The following is a 10,663-nucleotide window of genomic DNA, read 5'->3' on the forward strand; positions in this document are numbered from 1 at the left end:
AGCGTCACTGCAAAGCTATTTTCAGGTCTCTCCAGAGATGTTCGATGGGTTCAATTCCTTGCTCTGGCTGGGCCACTCAAGAACATTCGGAGACTTGTCCGGAAGCTACTCCTGCCTTGTTTTGGCTGTGTGCTTAGGGTCGTTGTCCTGTTGGAAGGTGAACCTTCGCCCCCAGTCTGAAGTCCTGAGCGCTCTGGAGCAGGTTTTCATCAAGGACCTCTCTGTACTTTGCTCCATTCATCATCCTGACTAGTCTCCCAGTCCCTGCCGCTGAAAAACATCCCCACAGCATGATGCTGCCACCACCATGCTTCACCGTAGGGATGGTGCCAGGTTTCCTCCAGAAGTGACGCTTGGCATTCAGGCCAAATAGTTCAATCTTGGTTTCATAAGACCAGAGAATCTTGTTTCTCATGGTCTGAGAGTCTTTAGGTGCCTTTTGGCAAACTCCAAGCAGGCTGTCATGTGCCTTTTACTGAGGAGTGGCTTTCGTCTGGCCACTCTATAATAAAGGTCTGATTGGTGGAGTACTGCAGAGATGGTTGTCCTTCTGGAAGGTTCTCCCATCTCCACAGAGGAACTCTAGAGCTCTGTCAGAGCGACCATCGGTTTCTTGGTCACATCCCTGACCAAGACCCTTCTCCCCCGATTGCTCAGTTTGGCCGGGCGGCCAGCTCTAGGAAGAGTCTTGGTGGTCCCAAAATTCTTACATTAAAGAATAATGGAGGCCACTGTGTTCTTCGGGACCTTCAATGCTGCAAAAGAAAATGTGTACCCTTCCCCAGGTCTGTGCCTTGACACAATCCTGTCTCGGAGCTCATGGCTTGGTTTTTTCTCTGGCATTCACTGTCAACTGTGGGACCTATATATATACAGTGGGGGGGGAAAGTATTTGATCCCCTGCTGATTTTGTACGTTTGCCCACTGACAAAGAAAGGATCAGTCTATAATTTTAATGGTAGGTTTATTTGAACAGTGAGAGACAGAATAACAACACAAATATCCAGAAAAACGCATGTCAGAAATGTTATAAATTGATTTGCATTTTAATGAGGGAAATAAGTATTTGACCCCCTCTCAATCAGAAAGATTTCTGGCTCCCAGGTGTCTTTTATACAGGTAACGAGCTGAGATTAGGAGAACACTCTTAAAGGGAGTGCTCCTAACCGCAGCTTGTTACCTGTAAAAAAGACACCTGTCCACAGAAGCAATCAATCAATCAGATTCCAAACTCTCCACCATGGCCAAGACCAAAGAGCTCTCCAAGGATGTCAGGGACAAGATTGTAGACTTACACAAGGCTGGAATGGGCTAAAAGATCATCGCCAAGCAGCTTGGTGAGAAGGTGACAACATTTGGTGCGATTATTCGCAAATGGAAGAAACACAAAAGAACTGTCAATCTCCCTCGGCCTGGGGCTCCATGCAAGACCTCACCTCGTGGAGTTGCAATGATCATGAGAACGGTGAGGAATCAGCCCAGAACTACACGGGAGGATCTTGTCAATGATCTCAAGGCAGCTGGGACCATAGTCACCAAGAAAACAATTGGTAACACATTACGCCGTGAAGGATTGAAATCCTGCAGCGCCCGCAAGGTCCCCCTGCTCAAGAATACATATACATGCCCGTCTGAAGTTTGCCAATGAACATCTGAATGACTCAGAAGACAACTGGTGAAAGTGTTGTGGTCAGATGAGACCAAAATGGAGCTCTTTGGCATCAACTCAACTCGCCGTGTTTGGAGGAGGAGGAATGCTGCCTATGACCCCAAGAACACCATCTCCACCGTCAAACATGGAGGTGGAAACATTATGCTTTGGGGTGTTTTTCTGCTAAGGGGACAGGACAACTTCACCGCATCAAAGGGGCGATGGACGGGGCCATGTACCGTCAAATCTTGGGTGAGATCCTCCTTCCCTCAGTCAGGGCATTGAAAATGGGTCGTGGATGGGTATTCCAGCATGACAATGACCCAAAACCCCCGGCCAAGGCAACAAAGGAGTGGCTCAAGAAGAAGCACATTTAGGTCCTGGAGTGGCCTAGCCAGTCTCCAGACCTTAATCCCATAGAATATCTGTGGAGGGAGCTGAAGGTTCGAGTTGCCAAACGTCAGCCTCGAAACCTTAATGACTTGGAGAAGATCTGCAAAGAGGAGTGGGACTAAATCCCTCCTGAGATGTGTGCAAACCTGGTGGCCAACTACAAGAAACGTCTGACCTCTGTGATTGCCAACAAGGGTTTTGTCACCAAGTACTAAGTCATGTTTTGCAGAGGGGTCAAATACATATTTCCCGCATTAAAATGCAAATCATTTTATAACATTTTTGACATGCGTTTTTCTGGATTTTTTTGTTGTTATTCTTTCTCTCACTGTTCAAATAAACCTACTATTAAAATTATAGACTGATCATTTCTTTGTAAGTGGGCAAACGTACAAAATCAGCAGGGGATCAAATACTTTTTCCCCCCACTGTATAAACTCAGCCAAAAAATAAATGTCCCTTTTTCAGGACCCTGTCTTTCAAAGATAATTCGTAAAAATCCAAATAATTTCACAGACCTTCATTGTAAAGGGTTTAAACGCTGTTTCCCATGCTTGTTCAATGAACTGTAAAAAATTAATGAACATGCACCTGTGGAACGGTCGTTAAGACACTAACACCTTACAGACGGTAGGCAATTAAGGTCACAGTTATGAAAACTTAGGACACTAAAGAGGCCTTTCTACTGACTCCAGGTGAAGCTGGTTGAGAGAATGCCAAGAGTGTGCAAAGCTGTCATCAAGGCAAAGGGTGGCTATTTGAATAATCTCAAATATAAAATATATTTTAATTTGTTTAAAACTTTTTTGGTTACTACATGATTCCATATGCGTTATTTCATAGTTATGATGTCTTCACTATTGTTCTGCAATGTAGAAAATAGTAAAAATAAAGAAAAACCCTTGAATTAGTAGGTGTTTGTATATATATATATATATATATATATATGGCACCCTGTGTATATGTGTATATATATATACACTCAGTGTATCAAGAATGGTCCACCACCCAAAGGACATCCAGCCAATTTGGCACAACTGTGGGAAGCATTGGAGTCAATATGGGCCAGCATCCTTGTGGAACGCTTTCAACACCTTGTAGAGTCCATGCCCTGACAATTTGAGGCTGTTCTGGGGACAAAAGGGCGAGTGCAACTCAATATTAGGAAGATGTTCCTAATGTTTTGTACACTCAGTGTATATACTGTATATATTTCGGTCTCTGACATTGCTCGTTCTGACATTTCTTCATTTCTACATTTTTCTGGATTATGTGTGTATTGTATTTGTATTGCTAGGTATTACTGCAGTATTGAAGCTAAAAACACAAGCATTTAGCTGCACCTGGGATAACATCTGCAAATCTGTGTACGCGACCAATAACATTTGATTTGATTTGCAGTAAAGAAAAGACACAGACAGAATTAAGTAATCTCTCAAGCCATTGGTCATCTCTTACATTTTATTATGGTCATCCATATATCCTCAGTGAACTGCTTAGGGTGCGACATTAAGTATCATGTGAATTAGCCACAGTATGAGGTGATTTATATATAGGGAAGGATCCATTACGTTAAGTTGTGGAATAGAGACCGTCTGGAATGTGGTTTCAACCAGTCAGCATTCAGGATTAGACCCACCCGTTGTATAATACGTAATAATCGACAGTATCCGTTCCGTTACATGTTCTTTGGGCTCGGAACCTAGATAGAAAACATGACCTCACTCTTACCTTTCAAGCGTCCCAAATGGCACCCTATTCCCTATGTAGTGTGCACTGCTTTTGACCAGGGCCCTTAGGGATATGGTCAAAAGTAGTGCACGATATAGGGAACAGGGTGCCATTTGGGACGCAAACACAGTGTGACATCAGTTACAGAGGCCTCATCGATGAAATGTTTGGTTAATGTACTCCAAAGGATAGCTAAAGGTTTCTAGAAATACTGTAAATGTCCCATTGGTCAAACTAAGTGATCTGATGTTAATTTGATTCCCATGTGTTAGTGGGGATGTAGACTACCCCCTGAAAGGCTACAGTTACAGTGTAGATGAACGCTAATGATGTGATGAATGTGTATTAATAATAGAGACTAGTTTACTGGATGACTCATCCATCCAGGTCAATATCAGTGTCGGGCTGGGGCCAAATGAGAATATTGTTGTGCTAACTAACAATACAATCTATCTGCAATATTAAAACTAACTGTACAATACATCTGAATATGGTCGATCTGAGAAGGGTTTCTTACTGACAGGCCCGTGGCCGATCTTTCACTGTTGTATTCAAATCATTAAAATATTGATTGCTCTGGGCTTGTATTCAATAAAGCCCCTCAAAGTACTGACCTAGGATCAGGTCCCACCTGCCAATGCCGCAACATGGTCACACATCTAAAAGGCAAAACTGATCCTAGAGCAACACTCCTACTCTGTGACATACTAATCTGTATGTTACAAATAGAGTATTAATTTCCAAGAGCACACAGACATAGTAGGCTACAGTACTGAAATGCTGTGTAGATTTTTTCCCACTACTTTACACTTCATAAAGATCCTAATAGAACAGGTTTTGATTTATTTCATTCATTGCCATGCAGAGTAGGAGCACCAGCAGTTGGATAGTGTTGATACAGTTGGTACCACTCTACATGTTTTTCTTAGTGCGCGTACCAGGACCTGCCCTTTGCTCACAGGAAGCTGTGCCCTACTTCTGCCTGGCCGGGTCCTGTCAACCAGCACTGACCTATGGCTCTGTAGTTCAAAGCGGTCTGAAGTATACATGTCTAGTCTACAGATCCTGAAGGAAAACATTGGCCCACTCTGTAACCTGGCCCAATGGATGAGTGTAGAATGATCAGGAGTGTGGACAACACAGACCGACATCATCCAGGGTTGTTAAAGCAGGCAGTGGCAGACGTCACATGGTGTCTCTGCCACTAAATGTTTTAGTGTGTCTGTGCCCAGTGGGATTCCACTGTTTCCATTCAGTTTGATGCATGATCATGATTTATACAAAGGATTATTCTTTTCAGACATAATTCTTTATTGATTTAGCTGGTACTGTAATCCCCGCCAAACATCCAGCACATCATTCTGGTAAATTCATGTTTCACATAATCCTTAAAATATTTAGTCAGCTGAGCTTTTCCCGGAAAGATCAGCCCGGGGTGTGGTGACCTGTTCAAGGATGCAGCAATGGAGTCCTCTGTAATGTAGTAATGGAGTCCTACCAAAGACACCAAACCAACAGCTCCACCTAGTGCTTCTCCAACATAAACATTTAATGTTTTACATTACAGAGGAATGAATATGTTTAGCAGGTGTGGACTGGAGAGCAGGTTTTGTTAGATTCTTATTTTTTTACCCTTGCACAAAAAATAATAAGCATATTCTGTAGATTTGTTACAGTATAAATATATTTATTTTCACTCTTGATCATACAGTGCAGTTATTTAAACCCGTCTGTTAATACACAGAATATGAAAGGGTGTCAAATTTACAACAGTCAGACATTATTTTACAAACATGCACAAGTGGTAAAACTACAGTAAAATAAGCAGCTTGTCTCTGGGGAGTTGGGTGATTGGGTTCAGGTTATTGGGTGCGGGTTATTGAGTGCGGGTTATAGGTCGCAGCCAGTGTAGGGGCTGTGCATGGGGCTGAGTCAGTGGGGGCTAGGGCTGGGGATAAGGTAGGGGCTGGAGTCAATGTAATGGGCTAGAGTCAGTGGGTGCTGGGGTAGGGGATGAGGCAGGGGCTGTGGCTTGGGTAGAGGCCGGAGTTGGGATGGAGTTAGTGCAGGGCCTGAGGCTGGTCAGGCATGGGTGCTGTGGTCTTGAGGTGGTTAAGGGGAAGGGCCAGGGTCTGCAATAAGGCCGTTTCCAGGCGCAGCTGCATGGCATCCAGTCGCTGGTCCATGTGTTCCATCAGCCTCCTCTCCATCTCGCCCAGACATCTCTCCAGAACCTGCTCCAGCCCTCTGCAGCATGCATGCTCCTGCCTGCAAGACGATCCATCACAGAATAGGTTTTCATAAGAATTAAACTACCTCCCTTTGGTGCTGTCGCCCTCCCATGTTAACAATGCCCTTGAACACATCCTCGCTATCCTCACAGGTTTCACTGGGCCAGGAGTTTTCCCTGACAACAAGACCTGTACGGTCATACAGACACAAACCATACACAGACATTTCCTGGAACATAAACAGACACACCACAATGCCACCAGAACCATTACCAAACCCAGAGACAGACATGGTCAGCCCTGACATCCTCCATCCACTTGACTCCTAACCACAACATCTGGACACCATTCTACTCCAACCACACCATGTAAACATTCAGAGGGAGTTTTACATTGTAGTTAGACCCACCACCAGTCATCATACTCACCGCGGGCCGTTGGATGTCTTCGAGGCATCGTCGATGCGGAGCTGCGTCACCTGCCCACACACACTCTGCAGCATAGGGAGCAAGTCTGGGCTGATGCATGGCCTCCGTCCTCCTGGCTGGCCGTTAAGAAAGGGTGACATCATGTCTGCCAGGCCGGTGTGAGTATCGCAGGCTGCATGAGACTGGGGCCATGGATCTGAGGAGGCAGAGTCAGACATCTCGTCTGGCTGGAGGCTAGTGTTGACTGAGGGGTGTTGAATGTCAGTTGGAGCTGAAGAGGGTCCGTTAGTTACTTTAGCAAGAGCAGAGAGAGCCCCACTGCTCATGAGGAGGGGCAGAAACCCACTCAGTGAGTCAGCTTTGTTCTGGAAAAAAATACCAAAGAGCTTGATTTACCATACAATACAGCGATTGTCTTCGGTGTTCTCTGTTCACTAGTCTTGAGCTTCTCGCTATCTAACAGCCATCTTGGTGGGTAGAAGAATGAACAATACAATACAATAGAGCCAGTGTCTCCTGTGTAATTTCGGACTGCGTAATTTTCCACTGAGGCTTCTATTGACTGGTATTGGTGACTGTGATGCTTTGACGTCAGCGCGGAACCCACCTTCTGCTGAAACTGGACCATGTTCATGAGGCTCTGGGCCCCCGGTGAGAGGCTGGCACCCATCTCCTCCACCATGGACTGCACACGGAGCATGTCGATGCTGGGCCCCAGGCTCAGAGAGCAGTCCACAGGTGTCAGTGTCTGTAGGCCCATCACGACCCGAGCCACAGCCACGCTCCCTCGCCCACCAAGAGACAGTAGCTGAGAAAACACAGAGGTTAGCCCAAGAAAGGGCACCACCCATAATAATCCTAACTAGACAGGTAAAGGGGATGAGTCAATGGATTTCATGTTCACAGAGACATTGCTATGTGCTAGTAGAGAATAAACAGGATCAGGACTGAATTAGTAACTACTGTTGATTTGAAAGCTGTGGTTGACATGCATACCTTCACCTCACATGATGCGGCGGGGGACTCCAATATTAAGTGTTTCCTGTAGAAGGGTCCTCTCTCTGCACTGAAAAGCAAAGAAAATTAAGTTTAATAAAGACGTACCACATTACACACAATTAAGATACTGTACCCATTTTTCGCTTTAAAATGTATGCCAAACAAAAAAACATTAATTTCTAAGTTTAACAAACCATACAACTCTATGCACAAGGAATGCTTTTAATAATTTACTCAGAAATGTTTATAAAAAAAAAACATTTACTGGACGAACTGTGCAGGTGCAAAATTTGGTAACAGAATTTCTGTAAAAGCCGTCCGTTTTTTTATGTGACCATGCTTCCCAAAAACTTAAATATCTGCTCTGGATTAAGTTTAAACAATGTCTGCAGAAAGAATGATGTGTCAGCTATGACATGACAGCTTAACTTAAAAAATAAATAAAAAAGTGGGTTACTGAACTACAGTGAAGTGGATTTACACCCAGTAACAGAATTGCAGTAATAGAATTTCATCGTCGGTCCCTGATCTGTACTACACAGAAATGCATAATTATGGATATGAATGTCATTCTCGTCATGGTGATGTATCATGTATAGGTACACAAAAAGTTAGAAATAAGCAACACACACTACCGTTCAAAAGTTTGAGGCCACTTAGAAATGTCCTTGTTTTTGAAAGAAAGGCAACATTTTTTGTCCATTAAAATATCAAATTGATCAGAAATACAGCATAGACATTGTTAATGTTGTAAATGACTATTGTAGCTGGAAACGACTGATTTATAATGGAATATCTACATAGGCGTATAGAGGCCCATTATCCGAAACCATCACTCCTGTGTTCCAATGGCACGTTGTGTTAGCTAATCCAAGTTTATCATTTTAAAAGGCTAATTGATCATTAGAAAACCCTTTTGCAATTATGTTAGCACAGCTGAAAACTGTTGTTCTGATTAAAAAAGCAATAAAACTGGCCTTCTTTAGACTAGTTGAGTATCTGGAGCATCAGCATTTGTGGGTTCGATTACAGGCTCAAAATGGCCAGAAACAAAGAACTTTCTTCTGAAACTCATCAATATATTCTTGTTCTGAGAAATGATGGTTATCCCATGCGAGAAATTGCCAAGAAACGGAGGATCTCGTACAACGCTGTGTACCACTCCCTTCACAAACAGCGCAAACTGGCTCTAACTAGAATAAAAAGATGTGCACAACTGAGCAAGAGGACAAGTACATTAGAGTGTCTGGTTTGAGAAACAGACACCTCACAAGTCCTCAACTGGCAGCTTCATTAAATAGTACCCGCAAAACACCAGTCTCAACGTCAACAGTAGAGGCGACTCCGGGAGGCTGGCCTTCTAGTTCCTCTGTCTGTGTTCTTTTGCCCATCTTAATCTTTTCTTTTTATTGGCCAGTCAGATATGGCTTTTTCTTTGCAACTCTGCCTAGAAGGCCAGCATCCCGTAGTCACCTCTTCACAATAAGCCTTTTAAAATGATAAACTTGGATTAGCTAACACAACGTGCCATTGGAACACAGGAGTGATGGTTGCTGATAATGGGCCTCTGTAGATATTCCATTAGAAATCAGTCATTTCCAGCTACAATAGTCATTTCCAACATTAACAATGTCTATACTGTATTTCTGATCAATTTGATGTTACTGTAATGGACAACAAAAAAAGTGCTTTTCTTTCAAAAACAAGGACATTTAAGTGACACCAAACTTTAACTAACTAACTAACATATACATACATATACACATACATACATGCATATACATGTACACACACACACACACACACACACACACACACACACACACACACACACACACACACACACACACACACACACACACACCTGTCAGGCTGTGTGTTGGGGTCTCTTTCCCCGCGACAGGTGCCACAGTAGTCCCCAGTCTGGGAGTAGACCTCGATAGTGCGGGCCTCGCTGGTCACCAGCAGGCTGGTGATGAGGGCAGGGCAGTGGGGTGCACAGCGCAGGGTGATGACACACGGAGACCCCTCCTCTACCTGCTCCAGGAGCACTGGAACACACCTAAGGACAAACAAGAGAGTGATCAAAATGTCAAAGGATAGCAGTATTTTTATTAAGAAAATCAAGGATTTTAATATCGGTGCTGTAACTATTCTAGAGAGTGGAAGTTAGTCTAGATAGCTAGCAATGACAGTCTGGGGCTTCCTGGAACGTTTCAATTTGAGTTAAGGCATGCATAAACCATTTATGTGTGGTCATTTAAAAGTTGACGAGGTCACTGCGGTATGGGAACGTCTGTCAGTGGAGAAGATGATAAATAAGGTGTCTTACCCGTTTGGGGTGTCTCTGTCGATCTGACTGATGTCAGTGTTGTTACTTGACTGTACTGGGAGAAGGATGTCAGAGAGTTGGCGCTCCTGTGATTTGCAAGCCCATGACGTGTGCCCGTTGACAGGTCCATCTTTGCTTGTGTTCACGTCAATACTGGCCATGATGACGACCGCTTTCCCAAAACGTAATGCTTATCTGGCCTTGGGTAGCTAACTAGCTAGCCAAATGGACTGGTAAAATACAAAACAGATTCCTCTTCTACAGCACAGTGACGTTATGAACAAATGCTGGGGCAGAAACAGTTATTTCAGTCACACTGTTGGTTTGTCTATGCCAGCCGGTAACCGTGCAAAAATATATCAGGCAATCCTATCGACTCTCAAAGAAATGCTAGCTAACGTTAGCATGTTAGCTAGCATACAGTCAGCCCGTCCATTCTTGGGTCAATGGATGGAAACGTGAGTTAAAACGCTACAATTCATACCTTACATCAACCAATCGTTTTAGAAAGCATATCTGGCGACCAGACGACTAACTAGCTAGCAACGTCGATGAAAGCACGGCTTGTTTATGATGTTACACCACCAATGAAGCACTTCCGGGTTACGCTTTTTTCCCTTCTGTGGATCGGTTTTTACTAAATAACACAGCCACTAACTCAAAATTGGCTTCAGGCCGATCGTTCAAAAATCATAAAAACAAATAAATGCTTTTTGGTCTTAATTTAAGATTAGGGGTAGACCTAATGTTAGCCGTGTGGTCAAGTTTAGGCTTAAAATCAGATTTTAAGAAGAGAAATTGTAGAAATAGGTCGGAATTTATGACTTTGTGGCTGTGTTGACGAAACCAGTCCAAACCAGTAGACTGTATAAATGAATAATGATAGTAGTAACCATCC

General features: G+C 43.6%; 1 protein-coding gene across 1 annotated transcript; it reads right to left on the reverse strand.

Annotated features, from left to right (window-relative positions):
- Positions 1 to 5,441: 5,441 nt before the first annotated feature.
- Positions 5,442 to 10,354, reverse strand: c2h10orf88 (chromosome 2 C10orf88 homolog). Its single transcript, XM_029705944.1, has 6 exons — positions 9,766 to 10,354; positions 9,298 to 9,495; positions 7,431 to 7,500; positions 7,042 to 7,242; positions 6,435 to 6,799; positions 5,442 to 6,043 (listed from the first exon to the last, which is right to left on the reverse strand). Exons 1-6 carry the CDS (start codon positions 9,924 to 9,926, stop codon positions 5,836 to 5,838), a joined length of 1,203 nt encoding a protein of 400 aa, XP_029561804.1. The 5' UTR covers positions 9,927 to 10,354; the 3' UTR covers positions 5,442 to 5,835.
- Positions 10,355 to 10,663: the final 309 nt, after the last annotated feature.

Source organism: Salmo trutta, chromosome 2 (assembly GCF_901001165.1).
Source record: "Salmo trutta chromosome 2, fSalTru1.1, whole genome shotgun sequence".
Lineage (NCBI taxonomy): Eukaryota > Metazoa > Chordata > Actinopteri > Salmoniformes > Salmonidae > Salmo > Salmo trutta.